General features: G+C 56.2%; 1 protein-coding gene across 1 annotated transcript in view; it reads left to right on the top strand.

Annotated features, from left to right (window-relative positions):
• The window catches only part of LOC110084999 (heparan sulfate glucosamine 3-O-sulfotransferase 4), a 49,760-nt gene extending 29,160 nt beyond the window's left edge, over positions 1 to 20,600 (top strand). The window contains exons 2-3 of the mRNA XM_072982567.2: positions 17,489 to 18,164; positions 20,385 to 20,600. Coding sequence (XP_072838668.2) covers positions 17,489 to 18,125 — 637 coding nt within the window. The 3' untranslated portion in view covers positions 18,126 to 18,164; positions 20,385 to 20,600. The remainder of the gene's footprint in view (positions 1 to 17,488; positions 18,165 to 20,384) is intronic.
• Positions 20,601 to 27,137: the final 6,537 nt, after the last annotated feature.

Raw genomic sequence — 27,137 nt, 5'->3', positions numbered from 1 at the left:
ATGTGCAAAGCTGCTCAAAGGGGGGAACGCTGCACCCCAAAAGCCACAGGGGCCCAGCCCTTGTCGGCTCTGGACCTGATGAGGCCACACCATGAGACTCACTGGGTCTGCACATGGGAAAGTGCTAGCAGGGTGGGACCAGTCACCCTGGGCCCGGATCAGGGCCAGCTGCTTCAGCTCCAGCAACTGAAGAAATGCCCCATATCTGAGACTTCCCCCCCCCCCCCCGCGGGGCTCAGGCCCCTGCCCATTTCTCTCACATTGCTCCTGAAGGAAAAGGCAGAGGCCCTCAAAGGGGGACATGGCCCGCCTCTCGTGGGGTCCTCACGAGGATAAAGTGGGGCCAGATTGCCTCTGCCCACAGATGCTCCACCCAATGGCAGTCAGGAACAGAAGTCTGTGGGGACTTTCTCTTGTAGGGAAAAAGAGCGAGCAGCCAAAAGCTCCCTGTGAGAGCAGGTGCTACCACACTTCAGGTGGTGTGTGGAGGTGCCTGCCCTGGCCGAGAGGGGAGGAGAGATGGGGCACCAGGCTCCGTTGCCATTTTGCACACTCTGCAAAGCATGCCATCTCCAGACGCGGCGTTCTGAGCAGCGCATCGGTTTGCAGGCAAAGGGTCCTTCCTGCTCAGCGGTGCCCATTCCAATGCCATGGGCAGGACCACCTGCAAGGCGGATGGGGTGCCAGGCGCAAGGGAGGAGAGCTGGGCCGAGCCCTCCAGGAAGGCCTTTGCCCTCCCGAGCCTCCTGTGGCCTCTCTGGGATATCCCTTTCACACACACACCCCGCCTTGCCCCCACCTGAAGCTGCCTGGACCACTCGGCCTTCTTCCTGCAGGAGACAGGCTGCCTTAGCTCTCGGCAGAGCAGCAGCGCCAGCAGCGCCCGAGGCCTGTCGAGCAGGTTTACTTGAAGTGCATCACCTGTCAAGCAAAATTGATTTTGGCTCCGACTTATCTGAGATAACAGCCGAGCTGCCCAAGTGCGGAGAAGGCTCTCCATTTAACAAGCACATTTAGGATTTCACAGCTCTTAATGCGGAGAGGAGAGGAGAAGCCGGCTGGCCGGCCGACCAACCGACCGGGGTTGCTCACTCGCTCGCTCGCCTGCTGCTTTCAGTGACATGTTCCTGCGCTCTCTCTCTCTGAACAAGGTGCTCTCTTCATGGAGGAGCCGAGAGGGAGTCTCCTTCAACCCAGCCAAGCTATGAAAAACAAGGGGCCAAACAGAGGGCGGCCTCAGGTAGAGATGGCCGCCCTCAGGTGAGCGGGTGGCGGCAGTGGCCACAGCTGGAGCACGTGCCCAAGGTAGCCCAAGCAAGCGATGCCCCGGGGGGGGGGGAGGCCAGGGATCCTGGGAAGCCAGCAAGGCTGGCTCCAGCTCCCCTGCCCTGGAGACCCACCTCATCCATGCAGAACCGAGGGACTGAACATGGCCAGACAGGGCATGACCCTCAGGGCAGCCTCGCCAGCCCTGCCCGACCCAGAATTCCCTGCCACCTCCGTCCACACTGAGGCCGAGGAGAGGAGAAGAGCTGACCACACCACGATGTGGCCTTTCATCACATCAGGGAGGGGGGGAGGGGAAGGAAACCTGGGGGGGGCTGTTTGTTTGTGCCAGGGACGAAGGAGGGAAGGGAGAAAGGAGGGCTCCCACGTGGTTTCAGGCAGAGTCGCCACCCTTCCCACATGCGCTGCTCCTCTCCCCTCTTTGCTCCTCTAAGCCAGAATAGACGAACATCAGAAGGGCGTACAGTGGGCATCCATGTGCTCACAGACAGACCCACAACCTCCAGGAAGGACTTGGTTATGCGGGAGGCATTTTCGTTAGTGCCCTGGCAGCTCAAAGAAATGGGGTCCGTCCGGCAGAGGGGTCCTTCAGCCGTGGCCTGTTCCCCCCCCCCCGGCAATGTTCGCTAAGCAAACTGGAGTGAGAGGGAGCAGCAGGCGCCGAGGACTTCTGAGCAGAATTCAAGAAGGCCAGAATCTATGCCCACCCACTGCCCGGGCCCCGGCCCTCCTCCTGATGATGATGTCACCATCATCCTCAGGCAGAGTAAATACACATGTCCCACCCTGGGGGGTGGGGGGAAGGGGCTGTGGAGGTTTGCCTGTGATTTAAGAGCCGGAGTGTCGCTTCCTCTTTGCCTGTAATGAAGTCAGTCACATTTTATTGCTAAATCACCCTCATAATGGCCACCTAACTGCGCCAGGGGAGGCTCTGAGGCCCTCGCAGAGACAGCTGTAAATCTGGGCTCGCTACATCTTGAAGGAAGCGGGGGGGGGGGATTTCCTTCCTGGAGAAAAGGTCTCCTCCCCCACCAGAGATCCCGCTACTCCTCATCCCAAGGAAATGGCCACTGCGTCCCTGGGGAGGCACGAAAAGTCCTGATGCAGATTTTGGACGTGGCTGCCCTCTGAGAGGCCGCAGGTCATGTCAGGAACTGGGGGGAGGGCAGGGGGATGCGAGGGGTGTTTCAAAAGCTGCCGACTTCCATGTCTTTCATGAGAGAGCATTTTACAGAGAGCGGTCCTTGCTTTCGTTGAGCTGAGGGGTCTCTGGGCAGGAGCCCCCCCTGGTTGCCCAGGGATCACTCCACAGTGTGAGGAACCCTTGCTCTGAGTTTGGGGGGCCTGCACTGTCTTCTGAGTGGCCCCCAACATAGGTCCTGGTGGCACCGTGCCCCCCCTTCCTCCCTCCCTCCCTCCCTCCCTCCTTCCGCCCCCCCCCCAGTGGTCATTATCATCTTGTCAAGATGCCGGGCACCTGTGGAGCAGAAGAGTGTCCCAGGCTGCAGGCCAGGCGCCTGCCCTGTCTCGCCACTGGAGCAAGCGCCAGGGTGTGTGACTGCCCTGAAGCTGTGCTCTTTTGTTGCTGACACAAAAGGCAGTGAGGCATTTGCTTTCCAGCTCCATTCAGCAGCTGTCAGGGCATGCAAACAAGCGCCTCTTTAGCCCCTGTGCGCCGCTCCTCCGAGCTCAACATGTGCAGGGGGGGGGCTGCCTTCTGATCTCTCTGAACCTTCCCTTCCCTTTGGAAAATAAAATATGCTCACCAGGGTGGGAACTGGCTTGAAGGCCTCATCTTTAAACAGGAGCTGTTCCCTTTGAAAGGACTTTGACAAGACCCACTGAAGAGGGGCGGGGAGGCAGGCCGTGGGCTCCCCAAGACACCCAAGCTCCGTGATGGAGACGCCAAGAGGACACTGACTTCCCTGACAAGGCAGCCACCTGCCTTGCTCTTGTTTGTGCATGCGCCCGTGCACCTCCTTTGCCGTAACAAGAGCACGCTTGGCAAGCCAGCTCCCCAGCTGGAAGGGAAGAGTGGAGTGCGCCTTGCTCCCATCCTCAGGCTGTGGGCCAGAAGGCTACGGTGGTGCAGGCCCCGGGGTCTCCCATGTCTTCACACACACACACACACATACACATTTGTAGAGCACAGCTGGTGAGCATCGGCCGGTGGCATCAGCCACCCTGCAAGAGCAGGGCAGACACCGGCTCTTGAGGGGTGATTAAGTGGTGCCATCAAAAAGCAACTGCAGTGCGTCCCTCCAGTCCAGGGAAGGGCCACGTCGCTTGTTTTTTGCACATGTGGGTCCCCCCAGGTGCTCCTGAAGGCCCCATGGGTGGAGCCCTTGCCACAGACCCACAGCCCTTCCCCCTCCAGCTGCCTTTGTAAGGGCATGACGGGAGGTTAGGTTAGACCCCCCCCGTGCCTCTTCTGTTGCTCTTGGGGTGGGGGTGGGGGGCAGAGAGGTTGAGCTGGGCTCACCCACTTCCTTGCCATCATACTTAGCTGTGCTGCTGCCGCCGCCGCCCCCCCCCCCGACACACACACATGGAGCTCTCCTTGGGGCACAGCAGATGGTGTGAGAAGAGCTGGCCCTTTCTTGCCAGGAGTGGGGGCTCCCAGCCCTGTTCCCGCAACAGGAGCCATTTCTTTCCCAAGCCGAGTTTCCTGGTTCTGAGTTGGGGGGGGGGCTGCTGCTTGAGCTCGGAGTGTCCACAAAAATGTTATTTTAGGCCTGATTCCGACGCTTCTGAATAACATCTAGATCTTGTTCAAAAGCACATTAGCTGTCACCACTTGGCTCCTTCTGAAGCTCTAATTTTTATGGAGAAGCGTCCTCCCACCCCCTTCCTCCTCCTCCTCCTCCTCCTCCTCCTCCTCCCTTCCCTCCAAGACTTGGCTGCTGGGGATAATGAGACCGAGCGTGCTCATTACTGACCGAACTGCGCTGCTGAACGTGGGCCTAGCCTTTGTTCGGCTAGGCGGCGCACCTGTGACTGGCGCACTTCATTAGCATAACGCATCCAAGTCCCCTCTCGGAGAAGGGCTCAGATGGACCGGCCTGAGTCCTCCAGCCTGTTGACCCAGTGCCGATTCTGGATGGCAAGTCACCATCTGAACAGGTTGGCCCCAAGGAGCTCCCCCGGGCCCTCCCCACGGCACCCCCCCTCCCTGCAGCACTGTTCCTCCCTCCCTCTGTCTCTCTCTCTCTGCTTCATGCAAGCTGCTAAGCGTCAAAAATACTTGAGCATCTTTGCATGAGGATAATTTTTTTAATAAATTCCACCTACAAAGAGGAGCTGACTGGCAGCTTCCACAATGAAGAGAGACTTATTTTTAATCAAGGTTTGCCGAGGCGTGCTGGAGCCCAACTGTTTTCTGCATTGCCCCAAGCTGGTCTTCCTCGCTTCCCTGGCCTGCCTGTCTTGTAAGCAGCCCTGGCAGCTGCTCCCCAGCCCAGCCCAAGCCCTGTTTTCTCTGAACCTGGCTGGAAAGGGGTGGCTCACTGGCCTCCTTCCACCTTTTCCTGCAAGGGAGCGACAGAGTTTGTGCTGAAACATCCTTCGGATGGATGGTGGGCCCTGCGCATCCCATGGCCTGCTCCCTCTTCCCAGGGCAGGGTGCAGCCCACCGGCAAAGCCCTTAGGCCAAAAGGCAGGAGGTACAGGATCCCAGGCCAGCCCCCACAGGGTGACAGTCCCTTCCCCATGCAAAACTACAGGGCCTCCTTGATCTGGGGGGCTCCCACGGTGGGTAGCCAGCTGCTGCCCTGGCCTACATGTGTGAAAGGCAGGAAAAGAGCCAAGACTGGAAGAGGAAAAGGACATGTCAGCCTCACACAGCAGGAACGTCTCTCACCTCCTGCTGTCTGTACAAACTTATCCTCAGAATTTAAGCCTGGGACTCCTTTGAATTCTTTCACGTTCAGAAGACTGCCTGAATTACTTCTCTCCAACACTAGTGTGCTTTCCATTCCAGTCCAAACTCAGACCTTCTGTTAGATGGGCCACTTAAGTGTTAACAAAAAGAAGGCTCAGGTCCTATTAGCATACACATACTTTAATTCTGTGTATGAAGACCATGAAGGAAAATCAGGGAATAGTTTCTCTTAAATTTATTTGTCGGGAATCCTGCAGCTGTGGATTTCTTGCACATTGAGTTTGGGGCTGGGCTTTATGGCCCTCCCTCCTGGCCTTGCCTCTGCCCTCTTCAAGGGGGGGGGCAAAACCAACAGGGTAGCCAGGCAGGCACCAGGGCTACCCCCCCCCCAGCACTGCTCTCTTCGCCTGCTGGCCCAGGAATCCTCCTGCCTCCAGCCCCTGCCTTTTCCCATGTTTTGGGGCAACACACCTGTCCCCTTTGATTTTGATGAAACCCTCATGCCTTCTCATCATCTTTGCAATCATCTAGGGCCCTTTAAAGAACTTGGGGGGAACAATTTGTAATTTAAAATCAAAAAGAAACACAAAAACTTAGGGTTCTTTAAAAAAAACTTTTCAAAAAAAAAAAACCCACCAGAAATAATTCTTCCTGCCAGAAGAAGTCCCTAAAAACAAGGTCCACTTCAAAGAAACAGCAAAAAATGTGAGGATGGTGTTTCCTTGCACAGTCTCATGCCGCCCCTCGGAAGGTCTTCACGTCCTGGCTGGCTTTAGGGTGGGACATGGGCCAGGGGTCTCCCCCACGAGTTCCAGACGGTTGTGAAGCCCAAGTCCCCACCGCAGTGAGATTCCTTGGGCCGGGCCGTCTCTGGCTCAGCATGTCTCTGCGTTGACAACCAGGTGAAGACTGAAAGGCTTCCCTGCAAACATTCTGAGGTGAATCAAGGATGACTAAGTGGCTCACGTACTAGCTAGCCATGGGGAAGGCTCCCGATTTCCAGGCAGAGTCATGGGGGAAGGGGCAGGAAGGAGGTTGGGGGAACTGCCTGTGCCTGACTGTGGCCTTCGCCATCCCATCTCCTGGCCCTTTGCCTGGGAAGGCGCGTCCGTTGCTTATTTAATGCCTGCAGGGAAGCCAGAGGAAACGGCAACCCATGGGTTGCATCCCAACCGGTGCTCCTCCTGGCTTTCTTCAGGAGACCCCATGGGTCTTCCCCGAGTAGGGCTTGCCTCCACTAACAGGGGAACTCCTGTAGCCGAGGAGGACCTGCCCAAAGGGTTGAGGAGTGAGAGAGAAGGAGCAGTGCTTAGCCAAGGAGGGCCTCTCAATGGGTAGTCAACTGTGCTTTCTTGCATGGGGGGGGGGGGGGAGAGGAACATGCCCTTCCCACACTCCTTCCTCCCAAAGGTACCTGCTTCCCACCCCCACCCACCCCATTCTGACTTCCATCACATGAAAGATTTTTGTTTCCATAGCAACATCATTTTCAATTTGCCACTTTTCAGCCTGCAAGAAGTTCTTCACCATCTCGCCTTGCTTCTCTTTGCAGCCACCCTCCAACTATTGTCCCCATTTCACAGATAAGGGCTGGGGGCTGGGGGGGGGGTTTCAGCAGTGCACCATGTGGTTCAGAGCTTGTGCTGAAGCATCCCCACATTTAAGCAAGAAAGAAGAGTGAACGTCCTCCTTACACAAACGCATGCGCGCGCACATCTGGCAGCCAATACCCTTGGGTCCCTGTAGGTACAGCAGAAGGTTCCTAAAGACGCAAGAGGTGTGCAACGAGGCCCTCGTTTGGAACATCACCACTGGAAGAGCTCTGTGGGGGGGGTGTCACTCTTCCTGACACACACCCCACAACCCTGGGGCTCCCTCTGGGAAGCAGCCGTGGTGCCTCTGACAGGTGTCCATCAAATGGTTGCTCCCACGTCTCCAAATCTGGGAGAACGCCTCCATTGTCAAACTGCTCTCAGCATCAGGAAGGTCCTCGTAAAGCTTAGCTTCAGTCATCTTCCCGGCCATTCCACCCATTCCCTTGCAGCTGGAGCCTCTGGAGAAACACAAGACCGCCCTGCTTCACCTTCTGCACAGAAGTGCCTCAAATCCTTGGAAGCCCCTATCATGTCTCTCTCCCCCCACACACACACACGCACGCACGCACACTCACACATTATCTCTCAGCTGAACACAATGCTGGCAGTTCCTGCCGGCGCCTCCCTCCGGCTCCCTCACCCTCATGGCACCAGCCGAAAGGAGGACACGGTGCTCAAAGCAGGCCCTGTTTGGGGGCAAGAAACTGCCCCCCCATGCTCATTAGCTGCCACAGCCAGTGTTCCCGGGCACCCCGGCTTGTGCTGCCAGGCCCTGCTGAAAGTGTGATCAATGAGAGGCAGAGATCATTTTCACACATGCTTCTCATCAAGCTGCCTCGTCATCCAATATTTAAACTTTGGCTCGGTGCTTATTTATTCAAGACGTTGGTGCGACTGAAATGCATGGAATCAGCTCAGATCCTTCAGGATATTTGGGACTGGGCCCTAGACGGGGCAGCTGGGCCCTCTTCGGTCTCTCTAGGGGTTGGGGGAGATGATCTGCCACCCTGGGCCTTCCTCCTCTTCCTTCCTCCTCTTCCTCCTTCAGCAGTTTTAGCTTTGCCGAGTTAAGGTTTAAAGGGTGTTGGATTTTATGGGGAAATCGATGTGTGTTTAGCACTGGGCTTTGTGTTTGTGTTAAGTGACATGGGATAAGCTGACTAGAGAGTGTTAATTGGTTTATGTTGAGCATTTATGCTAATCAGTCCGTGCAGCAATGCCCGCAGCTCTTCAGCACCACTAATTCTGTTTACCCAAACAGGGCTCTGTTTACCTTACAGGCTCAGCAACAGAAACTTCCCTGTTTCAGGCAGGATGGAACCGTCCCGGGCACCCCGAGATGCCCCCACCCAGGGAGTGCAGGCTTCCTTCTGAAGCTAAGATTGGGGGGGGGGGAGGCAGAGGTCAAGGCTGTCCATCTCCAGAGGTCCCAAGGAGAAGCAGACCCTCCGATCCCAGAGCAACCTCAGGTGGGGGGGGCTCATTTGTCTGCCCACCCACCCCCAACCCTGCAAAAGAGGAAAGAGCTGGTTCCGCCATTTCTCCTCTGATGACAGGGTAGGTGGGTGACAGTTCTCCAAGGTGTGGACCTTTTGCTGCCAACATCAAAAGACAGAAAAGAAATAATATTTTTGTGGCAAACCTCCCTCCCTTTCTCCTCACTAAGGACAATCCCTGCAGATGTCAGGTACACGGATACGGCGGGCGAGGCCTTTGGGCTCCTTTTTCCATGGCAGTCAATTGCGGTGGGTGAGCGGTAGGCACCGGCAGGGGCCACCCCCGGTGTGGCCTGCTGTCCTGGAAGGGTGAGAAGAGGGAGGGTGGCAGTGAAGCTGCGAAGGGGAGGCATCTGCGGGGAGAGCAGAGCGAGGGGTGGCCCCAGCTGCCCCCCCCCAGCCGTGGGGCTCCACACGGAGGAGCAGCCGTGCCTGGCAGTGGCGGTGAGCTTTTCCCTTCCGGCTGCCTGTGCATTCCAAAGGGGCCTCTTAAGCACAGCAGGGGAGAAGGGGTCGGGGGGGGGGGAGAGTGCTCTGTGGATGGACAAGCATCCCTCTTCTTCCTCCACTGCTCCTTCAAAGGATCGCCAGTTGCTCCTCCTTTAAAAGGAAGGGCTGTTGAATTGCACGCCAGTCATGGCTGGGCCTCGCATGGTTCCTGCCTGCTGTCTGGTGTCCCCTGAGGACCCATCCCTTCAGTCCTGGCTGCCCCCCCCCCGGCCAACCAAAGGCCTCTCTCTGGGTGCCTTTGCTCCTTGCCTTTGTGACTTGCGCGCAGCAGGAAAGTGTGAGAGGACGGTGGGCAGAGCAACTGTTGGCAAACAGGAAGATCCTGCAGAATTCCTTGGGAACACCCAACATGCCTCTGATTACCTCTGTTAACGTTGTTTATGTAGACGTTGTGTTCACACATTGGTGGCTGATCATATCCACCATCCTGCAGCCTCTATGCTGCGAAAGAGAATGTATACGGGAGGAACCGTGACATTTGCTTGGCAACAGATGGCTTCCTGTTTCGGTGCCATGCTCAGCAACGATGCCAGGTTGGCTGGATCTGTCTCAGGGCCTCCCTTCCTCAAGGCTTCTTCTCCCTTATGGTGCCGCCCTCTCCACCTCTCAGGCACAGCCACTCTCCTGGCTGGCAGGAGCTCCTGGGTGCAGGTGGCCCCCTTGGTTGAGAAGGGGGAGAGCCGGGGGTGGGGGGGAGAGAGAGAGAGAGAAAGAGAGAGAGAGAGAGAGACCTCTCTCTGGCTGTTATCTGCAGCAGCAGAAGTGTTTTGACAGTTTTCAGGATGGACATTAAATCGCTCAAGCAGGGGAGAGAGGAGTGGATGCCAGTCAGGCTTTACAGTGGAAGCTGAGCTCTTCCAGCTGCACTGAGTGTGTGATCCGGAGTCAGAATGAGCATCATAAATCTTGATTATTCTCTGTCTCAGCCGATTTGGACCAAATGCTTTGGACAGCAATGGAGGCCACATCTTGCTGAAAACTGCAAAAAAAAAATAAATCTGATGAAATGTACAAACTCATATCAATAACACTCTATCTGTGTTAACGGCTCAAGCATCGTCCCAGGTGTGAGTGCACACAAGTGCAGGGTGTGGTGTGCTGGGAGACCTCTCCAGGCGGAGATCATCCTGCTGGTGGTGCTTCTGCTTCTGCTGCTGCTCATGGATCTAGGCCAGGATGCTCCCGTCCTCTTCTGGCTCCTACATTCACACTCTGCAGCATTAACTGTTATTAGAATTCAGTCAATTACCAGCCACATTGCTGGCTGGCTCTGATTGCACCTCTGTTGCAATTAAGCACCCTATAGAATAGCGGAGATGCAAGGGCCATAATATGGCAAGCTAGTCAATTATGGGAGGGGGAAATGCTTTGAATAATAAGGATGCTGGAAGCTCCATAGGCAGATGCTGGGGAATTACCATTTGTGCATGCATAATGAGTGGCCCTCAGCCTGAGCAGGCACAAAGCAAGGAGGGTGACAGACTTCAGAGTGGGCAGTTGGGCAGCCAACGAACACCTAGCTATAGAACAAGGGGGCTTTTTCCCCCTGTATGGCTCGGAAGAGGGGTGGTGGGGCAGGGGCATCTCTCTGGCTGTCTTAGAGGAACAAGAGGAAGAAGGCTGGTAATGCTTTGGGAGCTGCTGCCGGTCAGAGCTTGTGGGAGAAATGGGCTCCATTGCCCTAGGGTGCAAGTGTGATGGATGGGGGGGGGTCCTTGGCAAAGGGTTGGTCCATCTCCTCGGTGGCAGCAGCAATGGCACAGGCTGGCATCAGGAAGGGCTAGTCTCTTCCAGAAAATGGATGGGCTGCTCCCTCATAGGCTCAAGCTTACGCCTCCCCCCTTTCTTCTGTAATTCTCCTTTACTTCAGGGTGCCTCTGAATGCTTGCCTGCCTGAGTGTGTGTGAGACAGTGAGGGGATGGGGGGGGGAAGAGGACTGAGGATGTGTTTTTAGGTCTGTGGGTGTGTTGTGTGTGGGTGTGGATGCGTAGGAGTTAAGGGTGGGGGTAGGGGTGGATGGGGATCAAATGCCTACTTTTGCTCAGTCTGGCATGAGCTGCTTTGCCTTCTACTTGGTCCACCCCACTGGCTGGCAGGATTTCCTCCAGAGGAGGCTCCGGTGCCCTTCAAGAGCAGCTAAAAGTGCTAGAACCTGCCCCCCTCCCCCCAAGGCCCCTCCTGCAAAACCTTACCTTTCTCTCCAATCTTCCATCGGTGGTTCCTTCTGGCTCCCCCTCGTCTCTCACTCTGACCATCATCCTGGCTAATCCAGCTCCGTTTGCAGCTTCTCTAGACAAGGGAGTCGGCCTCTGCTTTGTGTTTCTCATATGTGGCCAAAGCAGTCAAGCCTTCTGGGTTTTATGATTTCCTACTTCTGCATGGGTCACCCTCTCCGTCCCAGAAGGCCTTAATACCTGAGACAGATCTACAATTAAAATCCTACCTTTAAATGTTTTTCTAAACAACCAAGGGGTTTACCTCACTGGCCATGTGATCCAGCCAACCAGGGGACAAGTGACGCTGTCCGCTGTGCCATGAGGCCAGGTTGAGTTTGGCGTCCCTTCCAGAGGTATTTGACAAGTAAAAATGGGTTCCTTCCTTCTTGCCTGAATGGGAGGGGACTTTCTCTGGCCTCGTTTCGGAGCCCCTGACACCCGAAATGTTGACCACAGGAGGGAGACTAGGTGTTTCTCTGGAAGTGACTTGCTACCTGTATAAAAGCTAGCACTCCCCTCATGCAAGCAAGCGGCTCTGGCTTCAAACTGGCAGCAAGTCCCTTCTGGGTTTTAGGCAGAGGCTGAGAGGAGGTGTGGGCAGGGCTGAGCCCGAGCCCCAGAGGCAGTTCAGCACCATGGATAGCTCTTTCAACCTTGAGCCTCGGAACAAGTTCTGGCCGGTTTGGCTGTTTGTGCAGTTTTAAGATAAATTATTTCATATTTTCCCTTTTAGACTGATCCAGCTGTGCAGTTCCATTCAGAGGATGATTCCTTTCCCATGCTCTTTGGGGAAATGGGAATCTTCTCCCCCCGCCCCAGAGATCTTCAGCTTTTTCTTCTCAGCAATTTCTTTCAGCCGTCCTGCCGTATCAATCCCTCTTCAGAGACATCTCTGCCTCTTTGGGGTGAAGGGTGGCACCCAAAGGGATTTGACTGGGCAACTGAGTCAAATCAACCTTGCTTGTGGTTTAGTGTGTGGTCTCTCTTTCCTGGAATGACCGTCTCCCCTCCAGACTCCTTGTGTCCACCGCCGCCACCCCAAGCCAAGTCCTTCTTCTTGGCCCTAAAAGCCTCCTTTGGGTGCCACAGACTCTCCCTCTCTCTGGTTGCATCTGGTTTAGTTCAGAGCTTTGGGAGAGCAATCAGGGTGAGAGGCTCTTAAGTGGATCCAGAAGGGAGGTGGCTCAGAGCCCTAAACAGGAGGGACAGGGCAGCAATCAAAAGACAGAGGAATTGAGAGAGAGAGAGGGAGGGATCAAGAGAGACACATCCTGCTGCTGACACACAGACCCCACCTCACCCTAGCCCACTGAGACAATACACTCTGTGGACTGCAGAGAAGGCTCCTGAAAGCTCCTTAGAGGTTTAACAACGGAAGCCAGTTGGCTTTTAAAACGCTTAACCATGAATCTCTGAACACCCTTCCACCTCCTGGCTTTCAGGGGGCCCAGCACACACAGACCTATGGCTCAGCTTAACCCACCCACCAAGGAGAGTGCTGTCTTCCCCCACCCCCCAGTCAAAGGTCCCAGTCCCACTGAGCTGCCCCCTCCTCCTCTTTCACAGGGGTCTCCAGGAGATGTTTCTGCTCATTGCCCACAGAGGTGCGGGGGCTGCCTTCCACTGCCTTGTGAAGGGATAGGCAATGGCTGGCCCTCCCTAGGGGAAACTGCAGCTCCCCTGCCCAGCCCTCGGCAGGACAGCCAGTGGTGTAAAGCCCACCCATTGACATCTGGAGGGCTTCTCTTTGCCCACCCTGGCTTACTGCTCTCAGGTGACCTTTTCAGCCTACGGTCAACATCATCATCATCTTAGAACTGCAGAGCTGGAAGGGACCCTCTGGATCATGGAGTCCAGCCCCTGTCAAGGGGGGCCCGTGGGGGGGGCACCGAACGCCCAGCCTTGTCTCACTCATGCTGGTGCCATCTCTGTCTAGGGAGACCAGCCCATGACACTTCCTATGGGTCCAGCATGGCCACCCAGGGAGCAGGCCCAGGGCTGACCCTTAGCACTCAGGGACACTCTGGCCCAAGGCCTCCAGGGTTTAAGAAGTGGGGCTGGAAAGGGCTCTCCTACACCGCCTCTCCAGACACCGTTTCCAGATCCATGTTCCTTGTGCTGTAGCAACCTGACCTTCCCTTCCTTCCTCTCTGTTTTCTGATCCTATCAGCTTGCTGCTGATGTTAGCACCTTAGTTGTTATGGTAACATTCTCAAAACGTATTTGGTGGGCATGTGTGCTGAGGAAGGAGGGAGCAGGAGCCGTTGTGCTCAGTGGCACCCATCCAGACCAGGAGGCTGCCGGGGCCTTGGCTCTGCTGGCAAAGGAGGGGGCTCTAAAAGGGAGGCCCAGCAAGACATAAGCCCGAAATGGAGCAGAGGAGTGCAATTTAACCTCTCCCCTGCCTTCCATTGTCCAAGGGCTCAGGGGACGTATCGGCGGCTGGGAGGACCCTCCGTCCTGTAGCACTTTGGAAGTGCAGGGAAAGGACCTTTCTCCGCAAGTGAGAGGCTCACAAGCAGGAAGAGCAGGCCTCCAGAATCTCGCTTGGCAAGCCCACCTCGGAGGCTCGGGGAGTCTCCCCTTGGCTTTCCCTTGCCTGAGAGCATCTTGGGGTGGGGGGGGACTCCATCACCTGTGGCTGTTTTGTTGTCCAGCTGGCCTAGAACTGAGTGGTGCAGGCAGAGATGGAAGTACATTTGTTGCAACCACCATGGAGGTCCCAGGGCAGAGAAGATCTGGGCCTTCTGCACCTTGTGCTCTAGATCGTGTGCCCCCAATCTGCATCCTGCCTTCTGCCTGGCTGCTCCCTGAGAAGGTTCTGGCAGCGTTTGGGGAGTCCTTTCACCTCTGCCCCTCTTGGCACCCGGGGCTCGCTCAGTAAGTCAGGTGAGAGGAGGAGTGTCTAGTTACACCAGTGTGGCCTCCATTCAAACACACCTACATGACAGGCCACACACCACTGTGAGAAACTGTCATTGCCTGAAGGGTCAAAGACACCCACCCACCCACATCCAGGGAGTTGATCTAAGAGGCAGGTGCGAAGCATACCTCGTGTGGCATCAGAAAAGATCGAGCAAAGGGCAGCCATTTCTGAAAGGAGCAATTAAAGCAATTCTTGCATGCAAAATGCAGAATGAAATGTGGGGAGAGAACTTGGGCAAGTCTGGGCAAACGCCTCCTAAACCACAGAAGGGTTTTGCAGGATCAACCAGCCATTCCTTCCGTCCAACGTCCAGAGGGGCCACCCAGCCAAGCAGAGGCGGCTTTGTTTCCCTGAGCACTTAAGGCACAGCATGCCCCAGCCCTTCCACTGCTTCTCCCTGCTCTTGCTGTTGTTATGTGACTTCTAGCATTATTGTTGTCTTGCTGTTATATATACTTTTTTAAAAACAACAACAACTTCAGGAGCCCTTTTGTGGAATGGTCTTTGGGCTCAAAGCAGGTCTGTGGCAGCCCATTGAGGGTGGCAGTGCCAAGCGCAAGCAGATGCTCTTGTAAGCAGAGCACCATAGTATTTCAGCTGTGGAAGTCTCCTCTGAGTTTGTGATTGGGCAAAAGCAGCCCTTGTTTGCCTCCTGTTGACCAATCACAAAACAAGGCAAGAGAACTTGCAAGCTAGAGAGACCTGAGCAGCTCATGCAATAAATAACCACCCCCAAGGTTCTTCTTCAGCCGGGGCAAAAGAGGTTCCATGACTGCCTGGTACTGGGGTTCACCCTCCAAGAGGAGCATCTGCACAACCCAGAGGATGTTCCCTTGCAAAGCTCTTTAAGAGCCATGGTGTTTAAGGTTTGTTAAAATAAAACACCCAGGGAATTAGAGCCATATGCACCCATAATGGAGTGGCAGCTGCCGGGCTCAGGTTACTTATTCAAAGGGATTGGAGGGCATGCTTTGGTGGTGGGGCTTTGGAGAGATTAAAATTATTTCCAACATTAAGCACAACATTTCAATGCTAATGCTTTGGGTCTTGAATATGGATTCAGAAACCAGAAAGAGATTTGCGAGACATTACTTCGATGCAAATTCCAGCACAACCTCTCATCCCTCCCCCCCCGCCACCCCCCCTGCACCCAATCCTTTTCTTTCCATCTTTCTTTTTTGTTGAACAAATTCAACAAGAGATTTGACTCCGGGGCTTACAGCAAATAGACTTTGGCTTTCATGCAGATTGCTGCCTTTAATGGCAGGCAGGCTCAATCCCCTTGAAAATTCCTCACCCGCCTGGCTGGGATACTCACGGGGCACAGCTGAGAGCCCAAGCAATTACTCTGGAACGTGCTAATGTACAAACAGCGAAGGAAGGAAGGAAGGAAGGAAGGAAGGAAGGAAGGAAGGAAGGAAGGAAGGAAGGAAGGAAGGAAGGAAGGAAGGAAGGAAGGAAGGAAGGAAGGAAGCAAGCCAGCGATTGAGCAAGCAGTGGTGTGTTCTCTTTCTGGTCTAAAGAGGAAAACAGATGCTGGGCCCCCACCTTGGTGAGCAGCCAGCTCTGTGCAGTTTGCAGGAAGCGAGGAAAGGTCCTCCTGCTGCTGCTTGTGCACCTCCTCCTCCACCACCACCACCAACACCACCACCACCCACTGGTTCCTCTTTGGAGACCAGCTGCTGCCCGCCCTGCGGAGTTGCCCTCAAACATTTTGGGCTTCAGGCAAGGCATAAAAATACAGCTGAGAAAGGATCCTTCCTAGCAGGCAAGTGGGAAGCGGCTGCCACAGACTGAGCAGGCTACCTACGCAGAGATCCATGACAGCTGTGAGCAAAGGAATAAAGAGGATCATCTGGATTGCAATAAGCCCTACAGGGGAGGGGAAGAGGTGGCAACATGCAATATTCACACTTTGAGAAAACGTCTCCTTGCCACATTAAGGGCTTGCTCCAAGCAGTTCCCCCAGGACCGCCGCCGCCACCTTTTTCCACCTGCTGCAGCCAGAGATAGAGAAGGGAAACCCCCTGCAGCTTGCTGAGGCGTGCAAGGCGCCTTAATGCAACCAGAGGCTGCGGGTTCCTGCAGAAGGGGAATTGTTTCACACTGCTTCTTGGGTCACAACAAGGAAAGCACCAAGCAGGCCTTCAGAGACGTGCGGAAAGCAAGGAGGCCCCGGGAGTTCTGTCGAACTCTCCAAGAACACGGAGAAGGCTATTCCTCCCAGGCCATCTGGGACATGGCGCAGACCCTGTTGTTACGCGGATCCTTAATATGAGTCACTCGGGTCCTTTTTATTTGCACTTGTTTATCATTACATCGTACGATGGCTGGGGTGCCATCCTGGGGGGAAGGAGAGGTGTAAAGGCAATGGGAAGATGAGCCAAAATGAAAGGTGGCTCCAGAGCAGCTGCTCCAGGCCAGGCGAAGCCCCTGCCACCGTCCCCTCCTGCCCACCTCCTGGGGTGGGAGTTCCTTGGGAGGAACCTGCTCAGCCCTCCTGCCGCTCCGCTGGCTCTCGCCCGGATGGCTACGACCTCTACCGTCCTCTGGTGGCCACAGTAGCCACCCAGGCAAGCCAGGGGCCACTTGGCTTCTCCCTTTCTTCATGGGATAAGCAGACAGGTGCCTCCTGGCTAATAAAAAGCCCTTGCCTGGGAACCTCAAAACCCAGCGGCAGTTAATTACTGACGGAGTGTGTGAATGAAAGATAAAAGGAAAGTCGCTCCTCCTTGGTGCGCAAGATAGTAAATAAATTTAATTACAGGACAAGAGGCAGGGGATCTCCGTCTGTATTAGGTTTTATTGGCGGAGACGTTTAAAAGCATGTCATCATAACAGAAAGGTCTCGTGTAATCCTAAATGTGCCACTTTGGTACAAGGCTCTGCAGTGAATAGACTTAATTGAGCAGATGGCTGGCTGCTCCAGCAGGTACGGGACAGGTTTATTGTCAATTAACTTTTGTCTACATACGCCTATGGCAAATTGACTGTATAATGGCCTCCTTCCGGAGACCAGCCTTAACACTGACATCAGGGCTCAGGAGCCCGAAAGCACCGGCTGGCCAAGCAGACCGGCCGGAGGAGGGTCCGTGCTGGCGCCTGGCAGGAGCAGCTGGTCGGCTGGGATGAGCCAGTGCGTGGGGCACTTCTTGCTTCACCTCCCAGGCTCGGACGACCCGACCGCCTTCTGCCCAGCTCATTTCTGTCATTCTCGAAGCTGAAGGTGGAAAGTCAGGCCTAGGTCCATGAGGGCCCCCCCTGCCCCAGCTGAACTCCCAGCCTCGCTGTGTGTGAGAGAGAGTGGGGAGGAAGAGCAAGGAGACCGTCTGGGGGAGGGGGAGAGGGGTTTTTTGCTGCTCCTCAGCTGATTTGTGTGGTTCTGGTGAACATCCACCTGCCCCCCCTTCCCATATACCTGTGCATATCTGCGTGCATGCCTACTCATCAAGACCCGCTTCACCCCCACTTCCTCCACCCAATTGACCCCAGCAGCCCTGGGGCTGTCCGGCAACTCCCCCCCCCGCACTCACCTGTGGCCAATCTAACCTCTTCCCCCCCCCTGCCCCTCCTCTAGGGACCTGATGCCCAAGACGTTGGAAGGCCAACTCACCATGGAGAAAACACCCAGCTACTTTGTCACCAACGAAGCCCCAAAGCGCATCCACTCCATGGCCAAGGAGACGAAGCTGGTTGTGGTTGTGCGTGACCCCGTCACCCGGGCCATCTCTGATTACACCCAGACCCTTTCGAAGAAGCCTGAGATCCCCACCTTCGAGGTGCTGGCCTTCAAGAACCGGACCCTGGGACTGATCGACGCCTCCTGGAGCGCCATCCGGATCGGGATCTACGCGCTGCACCTGGAGAGCTGGCTCCAGTACTTCCCCCTCTCCCAGATCCACTTTGTCAGCGGGGAGCGGCTGATCACGGACCCTGCTGGGGAGATGGGCAAGGTCCAGGACTTCCTGGGCCTCCAGCGGGTGATCTCTGAGAAGCATTTCCACTTCAACAAGACCAAGGGCTTCCCTTGCCTCAAGAAGCCCGAGGAGAGCAGCCCTCCCCGCTGCCTCGGCAAGTCCAAGGGCCGCCCTCATCCCCAAATCGACCGGGACGTCATCCTACGGCTGAGGAAGTTTTACAAGCCGTTCAACGTCATGTTTTACCAAATGACAGGCCAAGATTTCCAGTGGGAGCAGGAGGAGGGGGAAAAGTGACCTCGAGGCAGGCGAGGAGGAGACGTCCCTGATCCAGAGGTAAACGAACACAGGGGCCAGAGGCTGTGTCCCAGTTCCAGCCCCTCTGCTCAAAACGTCTTTGTGTGGAAGGGCAGCCTGCGTTTCCCCACCCATGCCTGGAGATGCCAGGAATCCAGGTCTCAACCTTTTCAGACCCCCAGAGCTATGACGGCCCTCCCCCCTGAGAAAAAAGGGTGTTACGAGGGAGTTAGAAGGCTGCCTGGCAGTGAGTGAGTTGAGTTGCATTTGGTCCACCTAGCGTGGAGCAGCCCGCTCTGACTGGCAGGGCACTGGCGCGCCAGGCTTACCGGCAGCGCTCTTGAGGGAAGCCGAGCACAAGCCTTGGACCTTCTGCTGGAAGAGGCTGCCCATTTCCACGGGAGCTGAGTGGGGTCAGCAAGGCGGCATGCGCCCATCCCGTGCCATTCCCTTGGGTTGCCCAGGTCCCTGCTGTGGCCTCCTGACCCCCTCCCAAAAATGCCAGGCCCCAGAGGCCTTGCACTCTTATCCCTAAGACATAGTCAGAATCAAGCCAAAAGGGTGTTGAGGCAAGAACTGGCCTGAGCGCCCAGAAAAAGCAAAGCAGAAAAAGTGCAAGGCATGCCACTTGTGTGCTGCCCAATAGGGCTTCAAGCACCCGCAGGGTGGTTTGCCATTTAACCACACAGGCGGCACCGTGCCCACCAGGAACAACCGGCCCCATGTCCAGCCTGCTGCAATTAGCTGCCCTGGGCTTGGCTGGGCCTCTGGGCCTTGTCTGTGGCTGCCTAGGCAAGAAGGCCACCTCCAGAACTCGAGTCCCTCTTCCCCCACCATTCCTGGGCCCCACCAGGACCTCGCTGCAGTCTGAGTTGTGATCTCTTCCCACACCTGCCTCAGTTGACCTGGAGAGTGCTGGGAACCTACCTTCCTTCCTTCCTTCCTTCCTTCCTTCCTTCCTTCCTTATCTCAGCACTTCCATCGGTTCCTCCTGTCCGTTGGGCACCCTGCCATGGGCAATGCCAATCTCTTACCGGCCTCCTGCCCGGCTTGCCACTGTTCTTGATCAAGGCCAGCAACACCTTACTTGCTCGCTCGCTTGCTTGGCAGAAGGAGGAAATGCCACTGGAGGCTGGCACCCGCTGAGCAATCCGCAAGGCTGCCTGGATGCTCAGAGACCCTGTTTGCTTCCTTTGCCCATTCAGGCCAGGCAAGAAGGTGCTGGACCGCTCAGTCGAATCTTGGCTGGAGTCTGGACTCCAGGAGGCGGGGGGTGTTTCCCTGAGATGGAGATGTCGGATCCTATCAGCCCAATTAGGTGTTAAAGCGCAACTGACATAAAACACTCTTCTTCCCCTCCCCTGCCCCCGCATCACCCGCAACGGCTGGATTTCCAAGCCATAAAATTGTTACTACAAGAAAATTGGAAATATGCAGCAGGGCTGGATTTAAATTGTTTCACATGTTATTAAACTGTCATTTCCTCTGCTAAATGAGAACTGTGTTATTATGCAGTTTAATTTACAGTGATTAATGGATCCAGGTGGGCTGGGGGACGGGTTTCTTTAACATTGTGCCAAAACTATGCTTCCCCACCCACCCCACATTGACTGACTGGGGGGGGGGATGACCCCTAACTTCCAGAGTGGCCACCCTGAGGAGGGACCTTCCACACAACTCAAAAGTATCCCATCAGGCAGCCCGGCCACGATCCATCCTGCTGAGCTCCTGGAGGGAAGTTTAAGTACCGTGGATAAAGAAGAAGAAAGTTGCTCCACTTCTCCTGGAAGCAGACAGACTGCTTGGTCTTTTGTTTTGTTACCGAATGCCCACCCTCACCCCCACCCCTTCTGGTTTCTTCCGGGCTCCAAGATGCCCCCTATTCAGACCCTCCTGGACTGGACCAACCCACCCAAGTTGGTCGGGGGGGGGGGGAAGGGGAGGTAGAGAGAAAGGCCAATGTCAGAATAGCTGCCCTCCCTGATCCCTCTCCAGTGTCAAGCTCTTGAGGATCTCTTTGGCTTAAGACCAAGAAGACGCAGGAGCAACAAGCTTTGCCAGTGAAAAGGGGTCGCTGCCCAGCCCAGACCTGCCAGCTTGCACGCAGAGTCCAGCTGGGCGCCCAGTCCGAAGCCAAAGGGAGCCAAATCTTTGCTGCTCTTGGCCAGGGTAGGGGTGGGGGGTGTTGTGGGGCAGGTGTGGCCTGGCGGCTTTTGCTAACCCCGCGGCTGCTGCTTTTTCTTCTTTGCCCTCCCACAGATGCTGCCTGAGGTAGGAGAAGGGTCCAGCTCGCCTACTGCCCGGAAACCCAGGACCTCCCTGATCTGCCACCGTGACCACGGGGAAATTTGCTCAAGGGACGGAAGTGGCTGCCAGATTCGTGCCAGGCAAGAGACGGCCCCCTCTCCATCCCTCGGCGTCTCTAGCCCAGCCGGAGTTGGACAACAGGAGACCAAGGGCCGAGGGTGCTTTCCTGGTGGCCCCCCTCCCACTCTTGGCGGGAGCAAGTCAGGGAGGGAACCGTGGCCAAGGCTTTGGCAAAAGGGGGGAGCCAGGAGGCACATCCAGTTCAGGACCCCCCCGCCCGCTGCTCGGCTGCACAAGGAACCGCCTTCCTGCCGGTGGGCCTGGGGAAGATCAAGCGAAGCCATTTCACACATCCTGCACCATATGTTCAGAGGTTTATTTTTGATAGGGGTTGAACTACTGAGACTGGGACTTGGGCCCCACAGGGCTGGAGGGGAAGGGAAGGGAAGGGAAGGGAAGGGAAGGGAGGAGAGGAGAGGAGGGGCTGGGTCTCCTGGAAAGTGGGCCTGCTCTGTGGGGAAGAAAAACGCCGTGGGGGAAACAACGTGTCCAGGATCCCAGTCTTCCTCCGAAGCACAAGTCACACGGGCCACTCTGTTTGTTTGCTTGCTCGCTCGCTTGCTTGCTCGTTCTTCGTGTGGTTGTTGCTCCACTTCACAGTCAAGGAGGAGATGGGGATTTTTCTGGCCTGGAGCCTGACAAGATCGGGAAGGAGCTCCCCCCCCCACCGTACAAAACGAAGCCGGGACTTGTTTCTTCCCCTTTGTGGATGGCGTTGGTGATGCCCTGTAGGCACAAGGGTGCCGCGTCCTCCCCTCAGCCTCCCTGCTTCTCTGCCACAAGAAGACGGCTTCTCTTCCAAAGGAGTCACCCGCTCAGAAAGCTTCCGGTTGAATTTGGGTTTTTGTCTCCCCTCTTTAAATGTCAGCATTCCCGGCACACAGGAGATTGAATTTTGTATTTGGTTTCAATTAGCAAAGCATAAATTATATTTAATTTTCTATGCACACAGACTGGATGAGTCACTGTCCTGGAAAGCCAGGGATATCATGGTTCAGCGAATGACAATGGGAGAATTCATTGGCTTGGAGCGACACATTGCTAAGCTGCCTCCCCTCCCCTCCCCTCCCCTCCCTTCACCCTAACCCCACCCCACCCCACCCCCTGTCTGTGTCATCCTCCCCTTCAACCTGAAAGACATGGAAATGTGAAGTGTGAACCTGCAGCCAAACCTCACTAAACAATAAAACCTTGTCACAGCAACTGCGGCTTTTTGCTCCCTTTATCGAGGCGAGGGAGCTTGCCAGCCTCTGCTTGGTCATTTCTGGTTGTGGGAAGGATTTGCTCAGCCAGTGCGGAGAGATCAATGGCACCACTACATCCCCCCGTCTTTCCCTTTTTCCCAATGGAGTGCCAGTGAGTGAGCAGGGGCTGGGGAGGAATGAAAATGCAGCCGGAGGGGGCTCAGTCGACTGGAGGCTTCCACCCCCCCTCCTCTCTCTCTCGCAACCCAAGGAGATCTTGTCTCTTCCCGCGCAAGGACCTCTTAGGGCTCAGCCAGATGCAGCTGCTTCCTGCTGGCAGAGACTGAAGACAGAGGCCATGGGGGCATTAAGTCCTGGACCCCTTGGTCAGATTTCTACCCCCTCCTCTTTTTTTTGTTCCCTCCAGGCAGAGGCGCCTCCTGTTCTTTTCCATTCTATCCTCCCACCAACCCTGCTAAGTGGCAGGGACTACTTCAGAGAGCACAGTCAGTGACCGCCATTCTTCCGGAGTGGGCAGTTGAACCCAGGGCTGCCATACTCAGTCTAGCCACTAGGCTGTGCTGCCTCTCCTGTTCCTGGCACCAGCAGTGAGCCCCAGCCTGTTTTGGACAGCCCAGAAAAGTTGCCTTGGTTTCCCAGGAGGCTCCGTGGGCTCTCCCTCCCTCTGTGGTCTGAGATTTATTTTATTTATTAGATTTTTATCCCGCCCTTCTAGACCATGCCCCAGGTGAAATAAGCAAAGGTGGTGGGGGGGGGAGGTGGCAGGGAGCCTCTGTCCCCCCCCCCCCTGCGGGCGGAGAGCTTGTTCCCCAGGCCTTGCTCTCTTCCCGGTCAGTCCTCCGTCAAGGACAGGAGCTTTTCCCACCTCAGCTCGAAAGAGAGCCTTCCTTTCTCAGCATTGCTCAGATGAAAAGAGTGTATGTGGGGGGGGGGCATGTGTGTTTGTATGCCTGTGTGTGCATGTGAATGGGGGTGTTGGTTTATGAGCCGTTTGGATATGGTGTGCGCGTACGTGGATGGAGAAATTGGGATATGTGTGTGTGTGCGAGAGGAGGGGGTTCCTCCTCTGGTGTCGACTGTGCAGGAGAGTGTGGGGTGGCCACCGTGGAGCTCGGGCTCCGCTGGCCACTGGCCCGTCCGCCGGCTCGAACGGGGGGGGGCGGCTGGAGCAGCCGTCCAGCCCAGGGGTGGTGAAGGGGTCCCCCCTCCCTCCCTCCCTCCCTCTGTTCATTCGGAGCTCCTTGTCTGCTTTCTTTTTCCATCTGCTCAGCAGCACTTGCCTTAATTAATTCACACCTTCCACTCTTTCCTCCATGGTGCTGCTACAGCAGCCGCTGGGGGAGAAGGAACAGCCGTAACGGTGATTTATGGATTCAGACAAAATGGCAGGCCGCGCAAGCACTGGCTTGATGTGCCGGCTGGCATTCCCTGATGAACCGTGGCCTGCGAGCTAAAATCAACCGTGGTTTAGAGTGACGGTGGAATAGGGACGGGACCCCTCGCCCTGCCCTGCCTTCCCTTCCGGGCCACCATGAATAAGCACTCTGCACCCCCCCCGGAGAGAAACCAGTTCAGTTCAAGGTTTCTCTTTCTTTGAGCCTGCAGCCTTCTCTTCCCCCCCCCCCCACACACACACTGAATGGTGGAAAGGGAAATGCTACCCTGGGGGCTTTGGGGAGGGCCGGGCCGGCGGGGGGGGGCTTGTGTACCTGCCTGTCCAGCCAGTTGGGATAATCTGTTTCTCAGCCTCATCATGCTATTGTGTCAGCTGATAAAAGCAGCTGGATTTTTTTTTAATCAACAAAATGAAGAAGTAGTGAACTATAAAATTGCTAATTATTTTCTAGTAAATTTACTTCTGAATAAGTTGAGGCACCAATTACAGGCACCATTAAGCACCATTAACCATGGGCGTTGCCAAGGCAGGGTGGAAGCTCTCGGCAGGCGAAGGAAGGCGGAGGGCTCCGAAACTCTGGCCCGGTTCTTCCTCTCGTCCCACCCCCCCACCCCCCACTCCCGTTGTCTGCCCAGTATTCAAAAAGTCACCGAAAGATCCATTAAAGGCCAAATTATGATAGCTTTCTTTAAAAAGAAAGGGGGCGAAGTGGTGGTGCTGTGCCAGGAAACAGGCAGGCCGGCAGCCACGCACGCACCCCTGAATAAAGATCTGAAGTGTAACTGTAGGAGGGGGCGCGGCTTCCCTGGAAGGGGTCTTTGCCGTTCTGCAGGGCAGAAGCACCCTCGGGTTGCCTCCTCGCTGCGGGCCTTGGGAAAGTGCAAGGCTCTCCCTGGGCCGAGGGTCTCGGGAAGGCTGCCCGGCAAAAGCGGCCCGGATCCGCCCTGCAGGAGGGGCCTTTGCCCAGAGGGAGCGCCACAGGGCAAGCACCCCCTCCCTGCCCACCTGGCTGGCACCCTGGAGAAGAAAGCCTTCGGCTGGGGAAGGGAGGGTGGCGGGAGTCCTCTGCCCACTCGGGAGAGCCGTCCTGGTTGAGGGGGAGCTTCCGGCACGAAAGAGAGTGGCTTGATGATGCTCAGAGCCACCTATCTCCCCGTGCACACATTTTTCTCACAGCCCTTCAAGGAGGTGGCACGGCCGACCGACCGTGTGCCCAGGCAAAGGCCATTAAGCGCAGAGGGTTTCTACTCCAACCGAAGCCCAAACCAACCTCTGGGGAAAGGGGGCTGTTTCGTGGCAAGGATGAGGGGACAGGAAACAGGCTGGGGAAGGCGGCCCGCTTGGAAGCCATCCTTCTATTCTTCCCTTTCCTTCTCCTAAGATGAAAGCAGCCACTCAGCAGCTCCGGCTTCTCAGAGCTTCTTTTTCTTCTCATGGCCGTCCGCCCCCACCCCAAGAATGGTAAGGGCGGGGAGCTGAATTTCTCAGTCCCTTTCCTCGTGGTCGCTCCCACCACTGTGGATGGGGCTGCTTAGAAGCGTTTGCGGGAAGGGAGGGTGGGGGGAGCTGAAACACAAGAGGTGCGGACGCGGACCATTTCCCTTGCTGGTGGTTGTCTGTGAACCGAGAGGGGGGGGGGCGCCTGATCCCAGACCAGCAGAGCCACAGCGGGGGCGAAGGACGGTGGAAGAAGCTCCAGCTCCCGTTGATGGGAGGCTGGGACCAGCAGAGGCAGGCAAAGTGGGGGGGGGGGGGACCCAGCCTGGCCAGGGGCCGCTAACAAGCAGCTGCTGGGGGGGGGATTATCTATGGGCATCCTCCTCCTTCCCGCCCCCCCTCCCCGCCCAAGTGCCTCGGAACTTGAGTTGAGCAAAAGAAGTTTTGATCTTATGTAAAACACTCCATCTCTTTGCACCGGCTTCTTTCCCTGAGGATGGCCTTTTTGGCACCAGTTAATTCTGGTTCGGTCTTTCCATGTAGATTTTTATGTTACGGAACAGTGACTCTGTTGGATTAATTAATGCGCAGCTCTTCAGTTATGCAGCTAATTTGCATACGTTGCTTTCCGGGTATGCAATATTTCTCCCAAGAACTGCAAAGATGGCAAGTGCAGCCTCAGCGCCAGCATTCACACCGCCAGAGAGTCCCTGCGGTTGGGCGGCGGGAGGGGGGGGGAGGGAGTGGGGAGGAAGAGGAGGAAGAGGAAGAGGCCGTGACACCGAAAAGCAGCTGCCATTAACAAGGATTCTGCCTCTGATTCGGGCAACAACGCAGAGCCACCCAGAGGAGGGCCTATCGATGGCGCTCATGACGTGATCCATTCCACTTTCCCAGCTGTCCACGTTGGGGGTTCCGTTCCCCACGGTGCCTCCTGGACAGGGTCTTGGATCGGATGATTCCTTCGGGCTCTGCAGTTCTAAGGGGAGGAGGATGGCGTGGGGCGGGCGGTGTGCGTTTTAGACTGACAGTCACAGGACACTCTCCGAGGTGCTGAACTAAAGGCTGGGAAGCCGGGCCAGATATGGTCGTCTGGGGGGGGGGGGGGACGGGACTTGGGCGCCTCCTGCCAGACCCGGGCCCATCTGGACTCAGGTCCCTGGTGCTGGTTGGCCGCCAAGGCTCCCCCGAGTTCCAGGAAGGAGTCTCTTTCTAAGCCCTACTTGGAGGTCCCTGGCATTCCTGCGGGGGGGGGATGTCTCCCCTCCAAGGGGTGATCATGCACAGTTTTGCTTAGCTTCAGAAGTCAGGGAGGATCTCAGGCCCGTTCAGAGTGGCAGGAGGTGACAGGCAGGCCCTCTGCCTGCTGTAGAGAACATAACCGACTTCGTAAGAGGCGTCAGAACTCTTTGAAGCTGAAGGGCTCCTCCCCACCACCACCACCGCCGCCTTGTCAGCAGGGGCAGAAGGTTCTGTGGATGGAGAGGAGCCTTCCCTGCCTCCGCACAGGACCTTTTGGGGCACAACCCAAGAGAAGGATTCTGACACACACACACACACACACACACACACACACACACACCTCCAGCCAAGCGGTGCCACAGCCATCCCGCCTGTCTCCTTCCCAAGGCCTCGCCACCCTTGTCGTGCCTCAGAGTGGCCCAGCCGAGGCCTGCACCCCACCCCCAACCCCCATGCCTCACCTGCTTCCGCATGGGGACAGCCGCCCTCCCTCAGAGCCGGGGGGGGGAGGAGGGCAGGATGGTCACCTTGAAAGCCAAGCACCGCCAGGCCCAGTCCTTTCCCTCCACCAGGGCAGCCTTCCCTTGACTCCAGGGAGGCACCTTTGCCCAACTATGCAATGCAAATCTTTCCCGAGTTCATCCAAGAGCGGGACGCTTTCCCAGAAAGGTCAGGGAAGGAGCAGGGGAAATTGCATCAAACAAGCATGTGCAGATGCTCCGGTCAGCCCATTACGAAGGTCTGGGGCTTTACCGAGGGGGGGGGGATCCAGCATGGCACCCCCAGCTCCGGCAAAGTGCTGAGCAGGAGAATCAGATGAGGCAAAGCAGAAGCTGCTCCGAAACCTTGGCCAGCTTTTCAACTGTTGTTTCTTCTCAATAAGATTTACAGTCATTTTAAAATCACTTTTAAGTTGGGTTTCTGGTGAGCTGTTGGCGTCTGCCTGTTTGAATTAACGAGAGAGGCCATTAATGGCAGAGAGTAGTGGGAGAACTTGGCAAAGTTACGGTCCAGGGTTTCTTCTTTGTAGTCCAAAATGCAACTTGAATCCAAGCTCAGAGCATCCATAGGCCACAATGCTTTCCTCCAGCTATGATAACCGTCACTGGCATGGGAGCAGCAGCCCCTTCTCCTGAGGCAGAAGGAAGCAGCTGTTGTTTTCGGCAGAGTCAGTGAGATCTGGGCCAAAGAATTTGGGGAGAGGGGAGGGGGAGAAAGAGGGTGCAAGCAGGGGAGGGGGGGCTGCCTCCCTCGGCATGCTGGGTTTTCCACAGGATCTCCTTTTGGATCTCCCTTGTCCTTTGGGTCCCCTTCCACAAGGAACCTGGCCGGTCTTTGGATGACCTGTCAGACCACACTGGCCCA

Source organism: Pogona vitticeps, chromosome 13 (assembly GCF_051106095.1).
Source record: "Pogona vitticeps strain Pit_001003342236 chromosome 13, PviZW2.1, whole genome shotgun sequence".
Classification (NCBI taxonomy): domain Eukaryota; kingdom Metazoa; phylum Chordata; class Lepidosauria; order Squamata; family Agamidae; genus Pogona; species Pogona vitticeps.
This window is presented reverse-complemented; position numbering and strand designations above follow the sequence as displayed.